The 20,533-nt window shown below is 38.9% G+C and overlaps 1 protein-coding gene and 2 long non-coding RNA genes across 5 annotated transcripts in view; 2 read left to right on the forward strand and 1 right to left on the reverse strand.

Annotated features, from left to right (window-relative positions):
- LOC135342009 (uncharacterized) overlaps positions 1-13,674 on the forward strand; it is a 28,794-nt gene extending 15,120 nt beyond the window's left edge. Inside the window, exons 3-5 of one of the 2 annotated variants that reach the window (XR_010396730.1) lie at positions 11,365-11,548; positions 12,184-12,522; positions 13,364-13,674. This is a non-coding gene — a long non-coding RNA (uncharacterized LOC135342009). Of the gene's footprint in view, positions 1-10,352; positions 11,549-12,183; positions 12,523-13,363 lie in introns of those variants that run through there. The other variant, XR_010396728.1, reaches the window with a different exon arrangement.
- Positions 13,675-13,794: 120 nt separating this feature from the next.
- LOC135341133 (uncharacterized) lies at positions 13,795-15,756 on the reverse strand. The gene has a single exon (XM_064537631.1). It carries the CDS (start codon positions 15,623-15,625, stop codon positions 13,910-13,912), a length of 1,716 nt encoding a protein of 571 aa, XP_064393701.1. The 5' UTR covers positions 15,626-15,756; the 3' UTR covers positions 13,795-13,909.
- A 117-nt stretch (positions 15,757-15,873) lies between these two features.
- LOC135342096 (uncharacterized) lies at positions 15,874-20,533 on the forward strand. Of its 2 annotated transcripts, XR_010396756.1 has the most exons (6): positions 15,874-18,405; positions 18,486-18,783; positions 18,833-19,016; positions 19,070-19,209; positions 19,259-19,409; positions 20,095-20,533. It is a non-coding gene; the product is annotated as an uncharacterized LOC135342096 (long non-coding RNA). The 2 variants fall into 2 exon arrangements; XR_010396755.1 differs by having other exon boundaries at positions 19,259-20,533.

Consider the following 20,533-nt stretch of genomic DNA (forward strand, 5'->3'; position numbering starts at 1 on the left):
TTGTTCATGTCACTGATTGCACTTGTTCGTTCAGGAGGAGGCTTACCATTGTCATCAAGATTGCCTTGTTGCTTGACTACCACCTGAAGCAAAGTTTTTGGATCTGTTACGTATTGCATTAGTTTATTAAGATTTTCAGAAAGCTTACCTCTGTCATGAGGACTGCCTGGCGAGGGTCCATAGCCACCTTCACCCAACCCATCCCATAGCCACCTTCCTACCTGGGAAGTCTTTAGACTGCTCGCTTGGCCATTGCTTAGCGTTTTTAGGCCTAAAATCTTCACACAAGTGTAGAGGAGGCTTTCAAGTTGCATAATATTATTATGAAAGAAAATCAAAAGGTGGGAGAAATCAGCAAGTTTATAATTTTTGTCATAACAAATTTGCGCGATAAGGGTCGTTTTCCTAGGCCCTGTCACATCAATTTCAACGTAATAAGGGGTGGCTTTGTAATCATTATATCCCGTGTTATTAATGTGCGCATACCTGTAAACAAGGGATGTATTGCAGTAAAATTCCAAATTTGAGGTAGAAGTCATCCAACTTGTTTTTCAGGGTCATACGTTCATGAACTCATTCAATGTCTGTATTTATTTATTGAAGGTAACCACTTACATGGGATGGTCCTTCCCACCTTCCATATACTAACCAGGATTGCACTGGATACAAATTTTCTTTTCCTTATCTCTGTATAATTATTCACGCGCTGTTGTATACGTGATTTTTTGTGTGGTAGAACACGCTTCTGTGGTGTTAGTGTTTGTAGGGTTTCCTTGACAGTATCCTATGGCGCAGATCATCAAAATCAAGCTACTAGGACGCCTTACAACACACCTTCACTACAGCCGTAACATATGGGTATCCTCTTGTTGCAACGAATCCTCTAGTTGTGTGACCGCCACCACTGTTTTTTGTTTTTTTACTGATTTCCGTCTCCTTCTTTTCCATGCACCCTTACGTGAAGTTAAAATGTTTGAACAACAATTATTAATTTTGTTAACCGTAAAGCAATTTGTTACGGAATGCTGCGTGTTAAATTAAATATCGTTTTAACCGTAACTTTTTATGTCATAATAACTATTATGTACACATTATACATTACGAGACACTTAATTATTTTGTTGACTGTTCCAAAAATAACTCATTCATTTTATGAGAGCTTATTGCAACATGGAAATTGTATGCCATACGTAACCAATGCTCAAATACTGAAACTGATGATGTCACCACCTTCGATGTCATCACCTTCCTAACAATTTGTTTATGTGACTCATTTTTGGAACCACAATACACAGGGTTCAGGCTTCTGGTTCTCATAATTACACTGAGTATTTCCCACTTTTTTCTCTTCAAGAGCAAGTCCAGGAGTAGCCACACAGTTATGAGACAGGGTGGGTATTATGAGACGCAACGGTTGACACAAATTCAGGCTGCATAAAGAAAGATTTTTATAAAAGAAAAAAGCAAGTAGATCTATTGATTGAAGTTATGGCCTCTTGAAAATAGCCTGCCAAATTATATATCTACGAAAAACTTCGTTTTGATAGCTACTTGAACAGTATGGCCCTATGGCTTTGCAATAGGCTGTTATTCCTCCCAGAACTTTGATGTCAGGAGAATGCAATCGTCCTCAGCCAGGGAGCTGGCATCTTTGTTAAGGTCTTTGACCACTAGTTTTCTCCTTTCTTTTGCAGACGAAGCAAATAAATTGGAGAGGGTATGCACACAAAAAGCGAACAGTTAATGTGTGTGAAGCAGGAGCTAGGATGAACACATAACATGGTGGTTATAAGAGCGTCGTTGAGTGATAGATTAACAACTATAGCTATGCATAATTTTCGCAAGTTGGTCTGCCGCGATAATGTAGCTCATGCGAGTCGATGTGTGACCAGCACAAGTCCTTCCTTTGGCACTTAGCCTTCCTGAAATTTCTATCATATTGCGCCCTGGCAATTCCCTCATAATCCCGGGCACACTTGATGATCATTGCCATGTACGACAACAACTCCGGGGGGAACTTCGACGATATAATGGCCACATAGCTTGCAAAACACTGTGACCACAACATGTCTGTTATCGGACCGGCCCTCTTTTTGGGCATTATCAGTACACTCCGAAACATCAGAGTTTCCTCTTCTTCCGACATCCATACCTCCGGCAACAATTCCGACATATCTACAAAGTTTACATCCAAAATTTTCTTCGGAGCTTGTCCGGCAGGGGTAGGAGGCTATTCTCACTTTCCTTGATGGAAGGGACCCTTATTTCCTCAACCATGCTCCCCGACAACAAACCAGACAGTCCTGGCAGAGAGACTTCCGCTCCCACATTGGGGTGATTAGCCATTAGCCATTAGCTGCCACCGGAGGCATTACACCCAACGAGGCTGAACCAAGAACAGTTGCAGACGTTGAGGGGGCGGACGCACCGGAGTGACGCTTGCAGGAGGTAAGGGAGGGGCTGGTAGAGATGCAACTGCAGGGGTTACCACAGTAGCGACAACTGAAGTCCCAGCAACGGCCATGTTGCTGGAGCAGCTGTAGACATAGTTGAGAGCAGTTTTGCAGAAGCAGCTGTAGACATAGTTGAGAGCAGTTTTGCAGAGTACTGAAGTCGTTATTGAGAGAACCGAGGTGCTACTATAAGTCGAAATGAACAGAGTTCTGGTAGCAGCTCGGACGTCCGTTTACTCAATAATTTAACAACTGATATAATTACACTGAGGAAAACAATTGGTGCGACTATAGTGTATTAAGAACTTACAATCTGTCTCCTGAGGTACCCCACGTCTCCCTTCTCCTCTCTTCTCTCCTCTTCTCTCCCTAAAACTCCTTATCTCCCACACGACCAGGGTTCCCCAGGCCTCCTTTCTCTCCCTGCCGACACATACTCTATATATACTCACTAAATGTACTGCAAATGTCACTGCTAACAGTTAAGTATTATAGCAGTCTAAGAGTCCAGCAAACTGAGAAATAGTTTCACTTGCTTGCAATAATTATTATTCCAGATTGACCCCATAGTGTGAAAAACTGAGTGCACAACATTTTTATTCTCAAAGGATGATGTTTGACACATCACAGTATGAGCCTTGGGGCAGTCCTTTTAGGCAAAGCCTTTACGATTTCATCTGGACTGTCAGTTACCTGTGATTATCATGTTGACAGATGCACAACAATGTGTACTAAAGTACACTTAATTCTAACCTGCGCTAATGCAACTCGCTACAGCTAGTGCTTTTAGTGCAGTTTGTGTGAACAGATGCATAGTGCTATATGAAAGATTCTGAAGAGATTGCAACAGTGAAATCAAAGTAGCCAAAACTATCTCATTAGCAATTTTGGCCAATAGTTCTGCTTTTGACTCGGAGCCACACTGTAAATGTTGAGGAAGATATTCTTGTGTCTTTATTTCTATTGCAGCAAATGTGTCAATCATCATTAACATAGAGAGTTCGATATTAATTATGTAGTAAAAATAATATTAATGAACGTTCAATTTAAGATACAGCATGGTGTTAGAGTCTAGTGAACGTTTGGTATAAGCAGCTTAAGATTACGTGGTGATTAAGTGATATCGAACGCCAGTTTAGTCTGTATAATATCTATCTAAGGAAGTGCACAAAATAGTAACATTGGTTGGTACTTTCTGTTGGTCAAAAATGTTAAAATAATAATTAAAACTGCCCTTTTTTTGTCTTCCTTCATCTCCACCGTCCTCCTCTCGGTTCCTCTTTCGAGTGTCTCAATTAAAACCTTTGGTGAGAGTACATACTCGCTCGTGTATTGTTGCAATAATTATTTGCATCACCACAGTTAAAGTCTCCTTTGATGTATCCCAACCCCAGTTTGAAGAAGCATATTGTTTTGATCAGCTTGGTTGCACATGTTTGCTACCCAACAAGTCCGCTTCCAATGGAACATCAGGGCCTCATCCGACGCAACAATTTCGTTTTCAAACTTGGTGCGATATAATAAAGGTGTTTCTTATACCTCTTAACCAAGCACTGTGCTATTCAGGTGTGTTGCATGTATCTTGCTCTGTACAGGTAGTATAATACGTATGGGGGGAATTGGTTCAAAGCCAGATGCAAACTTCTTGAAGTATATTTGTATTCCAGAAACTGTTCCCTCCATTTGCCTCGTATACTACTTCGGTTGATCCTATAATCTCGTCACATCTGTATGACATATATAAATATTTTGGCATTGTCATCACACCTTTTCTGTCGGTGTGTTTTGAAGCCTTCCTGGGTTGTCAAAAATTATGTGCACTTCGTCGGTGCCTTTGTACCTCCTAATAGGAACTTTACATATTGTGTGACATCCAAGGGGTGTTGTATTTATCATTCCAAGATATAACACTCCAATCATTATTTTGGTAGCTGCGTTGTGATAATTACTGGCGGGTTTGCTTCATTGCATCTTGTGTTTTTTAAGACTTTGTAAAATAGCTTTTCTGACCTTTTAAAGGATTATCGTGATTATTACGAAGAGATAGTGGGTAAGCCACTCCTATAGGGAACTAGTTTGTACAGACTTCTCACATTTTGTTCAAATTTTCGATCGTTAGGTTTGACACTGAATATATTGGTTGGTCATTTCTGGGAATAGCTGATTTGTTGCTGAGCTTTCGTCCGATACGTTAAGAACATTACTACTCGATTTATGTAGTCTTCAATTGGTTTAACAATCGATGTTTTGCACCGTTTATTGACGAGCATTTCATGCGCCTCGTCAATACCAACGGAATACCATGGTTTTCCTGTTACATTGATTTAAGCCCAGCATCAAAATATGGTTTCATTACCGCATTCTAGTAGTTGATCAGTCTCCATGGTATCAGCCATTCTAAGTCCTCCGCATATTAGTGACTGAAGTAGCACATAATTATAGTTTAGCATCACTAGATGCTGGTGAATTTTAGTTTTTATGTACTTGCTGTGCAAATTGTGCAGAATCTCTAGCCGTTATTGTGTCTTTATTGTCTGCTACTGCATCCATAACACGTAAGTAATGCACATTGGACTTCTCTGTGTGGTTGGCCTAAGAATAGAAAGATAGTCTTGAATGTTGATCAAGGTGCTAGAGCTCTCTGGCATTGTACTTTCCAATGCCACCTTCCCCAGCAAGTATGTACCAATTTGTTCCATGATCTCATCTAATGCTATAACTTAATAACAAGTACCTTACTCACATAACATTCAGTACAAGTGTTAATGTCCTTTCCACACAATGGACCATAAATTATACGTTAAACGTACAGGACACACACACCTTTCCGAGCTCATTAACTTGTTGAATAAATAAATGGTTTTATGAGAGAATCATAGCCAAAGCACCGGATGTCTGAGGCTTTTGCTAGAGCAAAAATGTGAATAGCTTGTATTCGCGAGTGAAGCATGGGACGAACGTTTCCAAGAACCAACGTAGTAGAACACTCCTATAATTATCAATTATGTACATGTAGCTTGTGATTTCCAGCGAGAAGATAGGCCACTTCAATGTCGTCATATAGTACAGGATGAACTGAAGAGCAGTTTGATGCTTGGAAAATATGGGATGACTTTTGAAGAATTGTGCATCTCTTAAAAATTCATCAGTACTCTGATGCGTTCGCTCTAGTTCTCCTCTCACGGCAGGATTGAGTCTAAACAATGTCAGATTTTTTGATTACCGTTTTCTGATCACCTGGCTGACAAGAAGCAACAATGCTCTGTTTCAATGGAAGACTTTCTAGTAGCTGAGAATCAACAAACAAACATTGTCCACAAAACGCACTCACAAAAACGGTCTACACCATTGTGTGTTAGCGAAAACTCTTCTGTAGACTTCAACAGAAATCTAGCACTTGACCTATGGCTATATCCATCTCGTCATCAGATCCATTACTCAGGGCTAGGGGGTTAATTGTTGGGTATCATCTGCATCGGCTTGATCTTCATCTGTAAACAACACTCAGTGTCTACAAAGCAACACTACTATAATAGCTGCGCAATGCTTAGTCAGTACTAATGATTTTACCTTTGTGGTTACGCTGTAGGTGCTTCTTGAAAGATGACCACTTTTTTAAGCTTTCACTATACACGGAGTACATTAACATTGATTAACGACCATCTCCGAAGAGCAGAGTTATTGTGGCAGCAAATGATGCATACCTATAGTAGGCCTTTTTCCATTATCGGATTTGTCCATGACAAAATCTTGCACCATACACATGCATGTACAACAAAGGCTGCTTGGTATGGTTTTGGATGTGCCACATTGAATACGTAATACGCAGCCATCATGCAGGTATACTAGACTAGTCCTTCGACAATTGTTGTTACAGGCACCTCCACCAGACAATCATTAATTTTATGCATAAATTAACGTTTGCAGGATGAAGTCTTTACTTTCAAAAATGACCAGCCGGGGTTCAACGATTGTTGACTTGAAATGGTCGTTCACATTTCCGCATGCCTATATAATACAAAGGAGAGCTAGTATTAATTTCTGCGAAAAATCAGAATCAGTTATAATTATTATCATTTAGCCATGTCTCTGTTAGACACACTACGTCTGGTGAAAGAGCAAGACAGTTTGCTGCAACGTTATCAATTTTTGGTAAAATGCTCCTGGCATTGTAATATAGAACGGGAAAGTTTTTCGTGTGAGTGACATTTGTTTCAGTTTGTCTAAAGGTTATTCATGTGCCCTGTAGTCATTGATTAGAGACAAACTCAGGTTGCTGCACATTGAACATAGTTTACCTGTGCACGCTGTCTGCCAGTAGCACACACTGACGTGTTCGTAGCACTTCAGCAAACAATTCTTCATTTCTTCAATCTTCGAGAGACTGGTGCTAATTAATGCAACATTGAATGTGCTCACAGTTTTCTCGGGTATTGTATATTCAGCTGTTTTGTGGGTATACAGGGCTTTGAATTTGTTTTGTCTTCCATGCCTGCATGTTGTTCATTATCAGGAGTGTATATACGTAGTTATATATACATGTATTAATTTATATAGCTGTACGTGCATGCATGCACATAATTATACCACGGTCCACGGGTATGTCAGCCAGGAAGAGGTTTGAGCCAATGAATAGGGTAGACAACTAGACATCCCTCATATCTTGGCAGCACATGTTTGCTTTATCCCCTTCGACCACATAAGCCCAATGTAGTGCCTGAGCTGATATATATCAGCCGAGGGGACAACAGTGTCTGTGCTGCCTGCTTTTTCTGATTTCAGAGCTGCCTCCCAGTAAGACAGAAAAGACGCCGGTATTGTTTTCATATCTGTTAGAATGTCCTGGGGTAGTGAAGGCTACGTTTGCCTCACACCACGTATACTGGAGGTAGTTATCCTGGGATGGAATTATACTTGACTTAAAAAATGTGATTATAGAATAATAATACACTTTTGAATGTGATTGTTAATTTACTTGCAAAAAGCGCTTTTCCAGAACGTGTAGAGAGGGTTCTACTATATAGCCCTGATTATAATTATATAGATCATGCATAGCAACCATGATTCTCAATATAGCCAATCACTGTTCTTATTTAATCTTTGCTACATAATAATTATTGTCTAAATGAAGTACATGACTAAATCAGTATACAGATTTTCTAAGTTGGATAGAACACTTCCTCTAGCCAATCAGATTGCAGGCAAACATGGTCTAAGAACTGTTAATTCATATAACAACGTCCATGCAGATAGAAATAGATTACGCTATCAGGCTATTCTATTATATTAAATACCTCTGTGCTTCTTTATGCGTAGCAACATTATTTTGTCTATCGAAAATCTTTTCAAGCGCTATTTACACAAATTGTATACCTTTGATAACATTTCCAGTTTAAATTTATCAGGAAGGCACTGGATTGGGCTGAAATTTTGCTGTTTAAACTCGGGCTTTGTAGTCAGAGATTTTGTTGAGAGGGTCTGGTCTTTCAGCTCCCCCTCCTCGTACAAGTTCATGACCGATACAGCCAATGCCCAGACTTAAAAAAAGACAGTAAAGCTTTCCTGCTTAAAGACATTTTCCATTGTGCAGCGGCCCATATCTATGCCCATATCCTAAGATTTGGACGAATAAATTATTATGAGCTAGCCTCGATCCTAGCCCCTCTCACTAGAGGGCCTGGTAACCACCGTTTGTGCGTGGGTGGATTCAATAGTAAACTCTTTGTAGTTTATCAATTAACTTTTTATACTATGGTCACCCACGTGGTTGATTAAACTATTAGTGTCAAGAGAGAGAAATCGCCATCACAACTCTAGGCTCATACAAGGAGCACTGAGATGGCATCAAACAAGTGTCTGGAAGCAAGTAGATTTGCCAGAGCCGGTCGGTACTGACAGAAAAACGCCTACCACTCTACCACAGTACAAAAGAAGACAAAACCTGACTTTCCAACACTGGAGAGAGCTTGAGCAAGAGCAGAACAGAAGTAGAAGCCATCACAACAAAACTAGTCGCTAGTCTAGGTCATAAATGTTGTAAGTAGCTGTGTTATTTCATTAAAACTGCTGTGATTTGTGCAATGACATCATTGTAAAATATACAATATACTGACTAATTTACTAAGATATCTCGATCCCCAAGAATCTTGGGGCAACTGTTTCGATCAACACGTACAGCCTATTTCTATTGTATACATAATCCCGATGTGTCATCTTGTGGATAAAATGACTTGTGTTGTGGCGAGAGGCGAGCCTAAGTGCTTCATCGTCTGTCAGACCAACATGCATACACCTCAGCAAGGACAGTCTGTAGCAACGTATTATCTGGATACTTGGCTGCTACTATCCTTCTTGCCAAGGCCGTATGCTGGCCTCCAAGCAGCTCGTACTTGTAGGCGTCCACTCTGTTGGTGTCAAACACCTCTATACTCTCGACAGAAATACACAGAACAGAAATTGGAGGTACACCTGGAGCAGATGGATCCTTGGTGAACTTCTTCACCACAAATACAGTGTCGACCGTTTAAGCAGCGTTGTATTTTTGGTTCTGAGAGGTTTCTGGCTGGAGATCAATAGTTCCTGCATGCATGCATGTACATACAATTTCAAGCGAGAGAAGTTCAAGAAGAGGAGACAGCTAGGACTGGAATAAACATTATTATTGTGCCTCGGTGCGCATGCGCAAGCGAAGTTGAAATTGCATGTGTAATCAGTTTTTGGAAAAAATATTTTTCGAAGGTGCTTTCAGCAAGTGTGATATTTGCACTGAGTTTGACTAGGAAAGAATGAAGAGTGGATGGAGATGTGGATTTAAGAAGGAGTATAGTGCATGTCAGCATGCATGGCCATATTGCATAATATGCAACTTAGGAATGTAAACTAAATAGGACTTGACAATTAATTTTTAAACTTACGGCATATTATATATTACATATTTATCTACAGTTTGGCTGATTCAGTTTCCATGGAAACTCTTGTAATTACAAACCACGACTATAATTAAAGAAGTAATTGATTTTCAAACTTTCTTGAATAACCGACATTGTATTATGTTTGGTATCATAATATTTGGGGTATACTGACTTATAGCACATGTACTTACACTTTATAGAGAGATTTTATTGAAAACATGCAGTAAAGATATTTTACAATTATTAATCAACTTTATGGGTACATATTTTGAATTTATATCATGTTCAATAAGAATTATGATATCAACTTCAAACCAGGGTTATTAATTCAATTAACTGCTAATAGACAACACTATAGAGAGTTTTTATCATTTGTACAAAAGAAATGAAAAAAAAAGTGGGAGTACAAAGATAAAATTACTCGTTGATACTTATGCGTGGTTGATTCGTCATGGGCCTGACCAGAAGCAGTGGATCCATCTGTATCTTCAGAGGTATCAGTGTCAGAGAGAGATGCATCAGTTTCAGTTGAAACATTAAGATCAGGAAGTGAGGAATCACCATCATCAGATCGTGAACTTTGTGAGAGTTTTGCCTTCTTTGTGAGCTCTGGCTTGCTGCAGGTGCTTGCTTCTCTTGTTTGTACGAGGCATGAATAGCTCAGGAGACAATGGATTAATGGCAGAAATAGCTAGCTAGCTAGAAATAGCTATTAAATCAGAGCTAGTGAAAAACATCTAAAAAGAAAAAATACGTTGCCATGGTGATGACGTCATTTGCGTCATAATTGCCCACAAATTTTTGCCTTTTTTGGTGGGCTACTCTATATCTCCAGAAATACTTACTCAAATGAAATTTCGAAAAAACCATTAAATAGAGCTCTGCAAAAGCTGATGATTGACACTAACTTTACCACAAAAATGTGTTTACTACGTGAATGACACGCAATGCAAATTATGGCCACTTATGGTGAATTGCACTATATATGAACAATATCTACAGATTTTTCATTAAGTGACTCTGTAAGTCTTTACCTTGTATATATTCAAGTACAGATTACATTTCCAAGCAATTATTGTATATTAATTCTTTGCCTTTAGTCAGACAGCAATAAAACGTACCTATAGATTACCTGACTCGTCCCATGTGCATATACAACATCAAAAATGTAATTATGGGTGCATGTTGGGACTCACAATTATGCATACGAATTTTATTCCATCTTGCTATTATTATTATGGTGACAGGCAAGAAAGGCAGAAGTATTATGGTCATAGGGATAAATCTAGAACAAATCCAGAGCACAGTGTTACCATTGAATCATCATTGATGGCATGGATCAGCACAAGACCAATCTTCAGATCCCAAAGTCTGTGCAGGGATTGCTTCCTCTCAGAACACACGTCACTGGAGCGCTAGTACACACCCGGGCCCCTCATGGAAAGTTAGCTCACGTCTAGATCTACATTGAATATGCCTCATGACTGCAACGTTATGGTTCATGTGCTCAAATCCTTGATCATCTCCCACCAGTTCTCAACATCCAACTAGACAATACAGCAAAAGAAAACAAAAACAAGTTCTTCCTGATCCTGCAGGGTTTTGCGCATTGTTGGTAGACTGGAAGATATTCACATAATTATTACATAGCGACTGCACCACTGCCCTGCCCTAATGACTAATTATAACCATTCATGCATACATTGTCAATGCATGGTTGCCCATGCATGCATATGACACTGCATGTGTATACATTGTGCTACAGCTTTTCTCAAGGATATCTAAGCAGCTCACTCTAAAAGGAGCTGAATCTTTACCAGGTAATATGCATTCTTGAATAAGTATAGGTATTAATTATGCATGGTAGTCGATTATAATTGTAGCTATATAATTATACTTCCTATAAAGGTTGGTTTTGAATTGATTGTAATGATTATTTCATGTATAAGTGTACAGATCTCCCAAAGCAGATTACACAGTCAAGCACACCTACCCCAAAGGTTGAGATACTCAATACTATTTCTGCTGTGAGGTCGTGGCTGGAACCTTGTATTGATGGACTAAACGGTGACTCTTCCACATTGCTTCAAATTCTTTTTAGAAGATGGGAAAGCTGTGTTGTATTTTCGGCATTGGAGCAGTGATGCTTGGTGCAATGCTGATGTAGCAGTGAAACTACTTCCGGCAAGTCTGCATGTATATACTAACTTTTTTTTTGTCAGTGATCATACTAAATGCCTCACAAGCACATGCATATGGCAACACCGTTTGTGCAAGGGTGTATGCAGTTGCTAATAATATAGCGGTGTTTTACAGACGCCAAAGTTCCAACATAATTATATATTCTACAGCTCTCTAGGCCCTGATAATACACCCATTCCATTCTTGAATTCTTGAAAAATGTGCCTATAAAAAATTGGATTTTACACTATATAGCGTATTTTTGAGGGTGATTTTCGCTGATTTTGTGCATTGGGTTAGCATGCAATCCTATACACAAAGATGAAGTCCACAAAAATTGTTAGAATTATCTGCTATAACATGCAAAGATGAAAGGTGTAATAGATCTAGTAGCAATGTAACACCTAATGTTGTGTATGTTTCATATGATAAAAAATATCTCTCTGTTAGCTTCTCCAAATCTAGTATGCTAAACAGAGTCAATAAAAACAAGTTAACACAACCATGGAATACAACAATAACATAACAATGCAGATAAGATTTACAATTAGAATTCTATTCTGATCCTACAAAAGAGAAAGGGAACTTTTAACAGTGTGTGGATGCATGCATTATGGTTTCATTTGTGTTTTTTGCAGGTTTTTGGTTTTTTCTACTTCACGCTTGGAAACATATTTCTCAAGTACCGGTCACGTCTATATAAGTTATGTAAATCTGGTTGCAATTGTCAAGAAGAAGCTTATTGACAAATATACAATGATGCCTGTTATCCTTGAACCTTTCATTGCAGATGTTGTAAAATTAGTAAGGATAATATCCTAGCACCTTTCATTTCATTGCAGGTGTTGTAGTACATTCTTGTCCTCCCATGCACAGGAATTAAGAGGGGTACACCTTTCCCATCTCCCACTGCAGCAGAAATGTTATGGCACAATACCGTTAACGACAGCCTTGTACCAAGATGACAAAAATTACTTGTGAGGGAAAACAAAATATGTAGTGATAACAAGGTATTTGTTTCCCTCCAAAGTGATTAAAAGGTCAAATAAAGTGAATCTCTCAAGCTGATTTGTCTAGGGCGCGATATAATATTATTATAGCTCAAACAATTAATTCCCCTTGTGATTATAAAGACGATCAAGCTAGTGGTGGTGTATAAACTCAGGGGTGCGAGGGTAAACTCAGTTTTACATAGGGCTACGTGGTGTTTTAATTAATGACCTTTTGAACTTTTGGCACTGATCGTTTTTAACAACACTCATGGTCGATCATTAAGCACAAATGTTCATCATTATATAATGTGTATATAAATTATAAAAGCTATTGCTGTAATAGCTATACGTGCTTTGGCACCGGCACCTCCACCGAAGCATCAGCACGTACCTGTTCCATTCACCTTATGTGTACATGTACTTACACTCCATTTCACTCTTGTAATTTCTACATAATAATCAAATACCTGTCAATCCTTGAAGGTGTTAGGGTTAGTAGTAGCTTTGACACGTACATGTACTTACACACTCCATTTCACTCTTGTAATTTCTGCATAATAATCAAATACCTGTCAATTAAGAAGTGTGTTAGTAGCTTTGACACCTCCACCGAAGCACCAGCACGTACCTGTACCAGTCACCCTAAGTACATATACTTGCACACACCATTCGTAATAATCATTAAATACCTGTCAATCCTGCACATTAAAAAAGGTGTCACGAGCAGGAGTACATTCCTGTCCTGAGTCAATGCAGATTGATATGAAACTCCACTATAGTGATCATGAAAGTGCTTTCTATAACAATAATTGTTGTGTTTCTACAGAAACGTGTGACACGGCGAGTTTATTCACCAAAGGAAGCTTTATAGTGAGCAGACTACAAGCTAAGCTACCGACAACTATTGCAACATCTTATCAAAGGTGGAACTATAGCAACACTAACCCCCGAAGTTACGACAGCTACATAATAATTATACACATTGTTGCAATAACAGGTTGATCTTGACCTCATGATTGTCATTTTCTGGGATACAAAATAAATGTAGCAATAAATGTTTTAATTATAGTGTACATGCCATGTTAATGACTTTCTGATCTGCATGCGCAGTTGTAAGCACATTTCTAGACGATTTTCCCCGTGAAATATGCTCTATTGGATAAGAGTCAGTTTGGAATAAAGCTAATCATGGTATGCTACATGCAGATGTCAATTGACTGTTAAAGCCTTAGGGTATGTTAACTGAGAGTATTAAAATTTTGGAGTGACAAAGCAAAATGGGTCTATTCAATGGACATGGGATTTTCAGTAATTACAAAAGACAAGCACTAGAAAAAAACTTAGAACTACTCAGCTAGTGATGTTAAAGTCTTTAATCTTGAGAAACTGTTGCAATAAGTGGTTCATACTCATTTGGATACAGAAGGCGATGGGGGATTGTCTCTTCGTCGTTGTTTACTGCATTTTTTCGAGACTTTTTCGTTTTGTACCACGATCGACACAGTTTGAAAGTCGAATAGGCTACGTAGCATACAATGTATAAAAGAGGTATCAATTTCAAAACGTTTGGTAGGTCTATCCATCCAGCATTATATGCTGTCCAATACAGGTGCCAAGATGTTCCGATTGAAAATATCAACCAAAAAATTGAGTCGAGAATATTGCACCAGTCAACTCGATATGGGCGTAATGCTAGCACTAATACAGCTGGAATGGTCGGTCCCATGGCGTAAATTAGTTCACTGAACTGTTGGTTGATGCAAAACACCAGAATGATTCGGAGGATTAGATATAAGCCAGCAAACCATCGATAGTCCCTTGTTCCTGGTTCAGTTCCATTCTTAAAGCATCCTTGAGTAATATTAGCCATTTCGTCTATCAAGAGGCATTTTAATCGACATAAAACAAGAAATTTTTGAAAAGTTCTGTTCTGGTAAAATAAGATGAAAAGAGCAGGCAATAGTACAAAGAACAGGGTAAATAAAGATGATAAAACTATGTACGGAATGTGGTTCTTAGAGAATGCTTCTGTCTTGGCATCATAGTAGATGTTGTTTGTAGTATATCCACACACATTCCAAATTGTAACAGGTTGGATCAGGTACAGTGAGATAGAACAAAACTTACAGTATGACAACAGCATAAAAGTCGTGAATGCATTAATCACAGACCCTTTGATTTGCCAACTCTTCCTGAATCTTACTAAACATTTGTGCAATGGCCTCCACACAATCACAATTATTCTACACCCTTTGTCATGTAGCGTTATACAGATGTACACAAGCAATATCAATACCATTGGGTAAAGAGCCTCGATATATTGCAATGACAACACTGTTAACATGTTCATTTCTTCACTGATGCAAAATGAGGGAACAGCATATGTGAAAAAATCTAAGCTGAATAATCCATATACATCAGCAACGAATTGTGTTATCGAGTATGATTCCTCCAATCCATGAACAGCAAACGGGTAATTGTTAAACACATTTGTGATCAGTTGGACGCAAAGCACAAATCCATTCAAAGCAGGAGATGCTATATTGATCCTAAATACAATGACAATAATGCATAACACAGTAAGTGGCAACATTAGCCTCACAAAGAAGAGGAACCATCCATATGGAGAACCCACGCATTCTTTGCATTCTCGATAGTACGAAAACACAGCTGGTCCTAGTCCTGGTAAACAATCACTACACAAGAGCCCGGTGCGATTCAGAGGGCTACATATTTGCTCAGTTAGTTGCAATGTGTCCTGCGTTATGAGTTCGTGTGGTACTGTATTGTATCGTGTGTTGTAAGGGCAGCGTCCTAAAGACGTCATATTGTTTTCAAAGGTTGCGCAGTAGTCTCTTCTGAGAAGTTGTGGTGGAACTTTACACTGAGTGATATAGGCATTAGTGTACTGACTACCTCCACAAACACACTGAGTACTGTTCTGGTACCAATACCAAGTAGGGCATTTTCCAGGAGGATTTTGTGCTATGGACTGTAGGCAATTATAATTCTGAGCTGCACTACAATCTAACACACTTAGTATTGCAATAGCTAAGATTATAAAATTACTCATGTTATATCTATTCATTGAGCCAGCATAATAGTATATCTATACTGTAGCTATAGCTAAGTCACTCTATACAGTAGAACCACAGATACTATGGACCTAAAACGAGAAGAGGGCAACAACTACACTATCCCAGAGAAGGTTGGACACACATCATCATGACGCCTTCAGTCATGTGATAATTATAAACGTTGAGGTCAAAGGTGAGAATGTAAAGTGCAATGCGCAAGTACGTAAGAGCTAGAGAACGCTAAAGATAACTAGTGCTCTGACCTCCTCTGCTCATATAGATCATAATCCTGTTAGACAAAAATTAGTAGCTTTGACAGTTGTCTTAATTAATTAATCAACCAGGAAAGGGTTTTAAAATAATTGTGTATACTGACTGACCTTACTATTAATTCTAGGCGCACGGTTGTCGGACCTCCTCTGACAGCAGTATACATTGTGAGTTGCATGCCCTCTTCTCTTCATACACCCTTGGTAGAACCTCGCTAATCCAAACCAGATCCCATCCGGATGTCATTAATAATAATTATTGATTATGAATATCACAAAGACATTTTTGACAAAAGTTTTGTACATGTATTATGATATTACTGTGGCCATAAAGACAGGGAATAGTCTTTTATCTCAACTTTCTCTCCAATACAGTGAGTCTTGTGAGCTCTCTCTTGCTTCGTTTTTCTTTGCAGTGGCCGCGGCCATTGTTTCCATTGATGTGATATGCGCGATCAGAGGAGGCTGGACACGCGTCATCCGTATAGTCATCCGTTAGTCATTAATTAATAGTCATCAATATAATTCTATGAATACGCTTAAAATCGTCGATCCTGCAGCATTTTACCTAACTCTTCCTCTTGCTCGTTTATCTCTCTTGTATTATATCTCCTGTTAGTTAATGAGTCGTAGTAGTTTAACACTATGATCGCTATACCTGTACATCTGTTTTGCAACCCCTAGCTTGATGTAAGCTTAAACAAGCCAGTTAAAGCAATTCTTCGTGAATCATGGAACAACTATATGCTTGAGCAGTCAGATTCTCCCATCGATAAAATTAAAACCATATATAAACAAATGGTTTTAGATTGGATTGAAAATGCAAACTCCACTCTTAATTCGAAACAAGTATCATTACGAAATCTTTTTTAGTTACAGGCCTATCCAATGCTCTTGGTGAACATGAAAACGACCTCATCCGAAATGAAACAGTCCGAAAAGAAATTGAAGAAATTATCAGCGAGGTTTTTGGAGAAGAAACAATGGGATTTCAGGCAAGTTCCAACCAGGATTCAGATCCATTTTCAAGCGACTCAGAAGCATCTTCAATTGCTGGAACTGATCAAGAGCTATTTTCTGATAGAGAGATTAACGTGAGCGAATATTCCGATGAAGCAATCACTTCACCCGAGTTTGAATTGATCACTGAAGATGAAAACTGAGACCCAAGGCCTTATTGTACTTGAACGTAGCATTACCTCCTACAATTATAGCTCTTATAATGGTAACGTGCATCGATCACACTATAATGAATGATCATGCTGTTTTAATAGACAAGTACATGACACCAAAGAATCAATCATTATAATCATTTTACATAAACGGGAGGGGTAAATAAAAATGTTTTACTGTCAATTTATTAATTGAAGTACTATTGGTTTATACTTCATATCCATCAGCAGTGAGTTCAACTTTTTAATGTCCTTTTTTCCCCCCTGAAACTTGTAAATACAAGGTATCTCAAGTCCACCTTCCGGTAAAAACGAACGCTGCCTCCTTCCAGTTACAACGCAGGTTATTGTCCCACCCCTACCAATGAAATGCCAGCATATTTGAGAAATTTCTTTGGGAACATGCCCCACAGTTTCTCATTGGGGGTTTGGCAATAGCAACTGCATAGGGGTTGCCGTGCTCCTGCTGAGTTGGTAACTCTTCATTTATTGTAGGAGACTATACATTTTTGTACACATGGAAACCACGAACAACACTTCAGTAGCATTCAGTTGCTTGATCCATAGTAAACAAACTTGCAATAATGCAGCTGAGCAGTGTATACGTATAACAAGACCACACCCATTATAATTTAGGCGCCAGCTTGGGCTGAACGCAATTTTTTTGTGTTCTACGCCACTCAGAAGTGGTTTCTGGCGCTGTAATTACATCATTTACGGTACTGTTCTGTGTGTCCCAATATGTAGAGGTTATAAAGAAAGAAAAGATGAATCGTTCTAGGTCGCGATAATTAGCTAATTAGAGCTAAAGGTTAATCGTGTCCTCCCTCCTGTGGTACTGGTACTGCATGATGTAGAACAACGTACACAATGTGTAGCCTGTAAGTTTTAACTGTCTAGCACAGCAACTCAGGAGCAGTAAAAAAAAACTAAACTAGACTGGAGCTAGACATGCTGAAACATGTGAGAACAGGTACGTAGTTGGTACTATACTGTGACATGTTGAAAATCGAATGGCTCAAGGTCCTGCATGGAGTAGGATCCCAGAGTCAGCTAACAGAGACTATAGGCATACAACAATAAATTGAAGCAATTAATAAGCTTTAATTAGTGAACCTGTTCCATTATGCTAGATTGTTCCTGGTAGATCTATATACAGGATCACTTCAGTTAAATAACCCATGATTTTGCTCGCTTTTTAACACCGAAAAAGCTGCATGTTAATGTATTATAGAAACAAACTTCAAAAGGTGGTCCTCCGTCTCCAACTATCACTGAAGCTGATTGTGACGTAGCCTCAATTCGAGGCTAATTCTGACACTGCTGTTACCGATGGTTACACCTAGTAAAGTGAGACATTGTAGCTATGCTATTATCTTGCCTTATATACATGCTCATTCAACTACTCACGATCACATTGCTTTCTACAGGATACTTCGCCCACATGCACAATAGATCCAGCAACCCCTGACGAAGGGGTGATAATCATTGGGAATGAAATACCCAATCCGTTCCCGTTCCCCACCCACTATCGCTCGGACATTGAAGCAGGACTGCACCTGAAGTGCATGGATTCTGTAGTCCAGGCTAAATTTCTAACGAGGATTGCCGGTGTCATGTATATACATGTACAAGAGAAATCCAGATGTCGATGACTATAATTATAGAAGTGTTGCTACTCAGGTAGTGAACCGCTACCCCTTCCTGTCGTCACCACTGGAAGGCATGGTAAGTTAATGTATTGTGAGTTTTAGTTAGTATACCATTATTATTGCAGGGCCATATCGTGAAAACTCTGAGAAATAGAATGAGGGAAAAGAGGAGGCAGAAAAAAAACAGAAGGAACAACGCCGATAAAGATAGAGCACATCAGTGCATTTGAAAAACAAAAAAAGAAGACGAAAGATCAAATTCAATGTTCCTGGAGGGGACGACGAAGGCTCTTATATCCGCCACTGCAAGTATGTTTCCTTTAGGGATTTTTTCTTCTCAGTATATCAATATTATTTAACAGATTTCTCTGTGGAGAAAACAAAAAAGATCACCGAATATGGTTTCAGTAATAGAACTAATGTGCCTAATGAGATATCTGAGCATCCGATGCACGTTTCTGCGATCTTGGAAAAGTTCCCCTTTCTTGGGAACAAGGAAATTGTAAGTACTTTTAGTCTACAATAATTATTAATTTTACTCTATTGTACAGCTGATTGCCGAACTCTGGAGGAACCTAAGAAAAGAAAGCAGCCCCTCAGATGCTGAGCTTTGGAACAATTCGTTCAATAAATCTTGGAATGTGCAAGACATCGAGTACCAGTAGCATCCACAAATTGTTGTGGAAATTGGACAGTTGGCAGGTATATATTATTTTTAATGTATAATAATAGGCGCATTTTTATGCCTCGGTGCGCATGCGCAAGCGAGGTATACGGTAGTGTGTTTGTGTGTGTGTGTGTGTGTAGACTGCTACAGCTGCTCAAGGATGAATCAAGTGCAAGTAAGAGTTTCTATAGGCTTCTAGTCATGTTTACTTGGATTTTAATTCGTGGATTTGCAAAATAATGCGAGTTATGCCTATATAGTTTAGCTATTGGTAGCTATTGGTAGCTGCAAGGCTCTGCTAATGCGGCCATTACTTTTAGACTTGAACTTTTGGCATCGATCGTTTTTAACAATAATCATGGACCCACTCTGAGTTTTTGCATGCAGCAAAATTATCATGTGCATAAAAGCAGTTTAAGCTATTAGTAGCTTTATGTTATGTAGCTTTGGCATCTCCACCGAGGCATCAGCACCTGCGGTGCTTCATAAAATAGGTGCTCCTAAGTATTGCCGACCTTATGACAATAAAATCACTCGACCCAATTTTGAAAACCCTAATGTCATTATACTTATGTTTCGCGGACTGACCACAATATAGACCTTGGAACATATCAAAGTACGTGCTTGATGAAGATTACAAAAGAATTCTCTTTTATTATAGATCGACTGACTGCATGATCATGACTCACATTAGTTGGGCGTGGTTTGTTTTACATGCAGGCTTCACTGAGCATGGCAGCAGCAGCAAACGATTGCAAGTCATCCTTCTTTGCTCGTGAAAACTAATGAGAATGGGGTTGTCAACAAAGTCTTTGATTTGTGAAAAGACAATCATATCCCCAATAGAGAGGCCCCAATTGTCCTAGCAGCGTTTTATTCATTTGAACTACCTAAAAGGGATTGCAATCCATGTTTACTCTATTGGAAACACTCCTTTGTGGTTTGAAGCCTAAAAAAATACCCACCATCGTATCCAACATGCTTGTAAGGATGAAGAAGTAGACCGACTATATAATGAACTCAGGATATGACCTATAGCTGTATGCTATAATAATGTATAACCATTGTGTTTTACTTATGATTGTTGTGTATTAATTTGTGCAAAATACTATTGTCATGCATTGAAGTGATAATAATTATTTATTGAATATTTTACATG

This window comes from Halichondria panicea, chromosome 1 (assembly GCF_963675165.1).
Source record: "Halichondria panicea chromosome 1, odHalPani1.1, whole genome shotgun sequence".
NCBI classification, from domain to species: domain Eukaryota; kingdom Metazoa; phylum Porifera; class Demospongiae; order Suberitida; family Halichondriidae; genus Halichondria; species Halichondria panicea.

Coding starts and splice junctions, on each gene's coding strand:
- LOC135341133 (XM_064537631.1), bottom strand. CDS start 15,625: ATGAATAGATATAACATGAGTAATTTTATAATCTTAGCTATTGCAATA.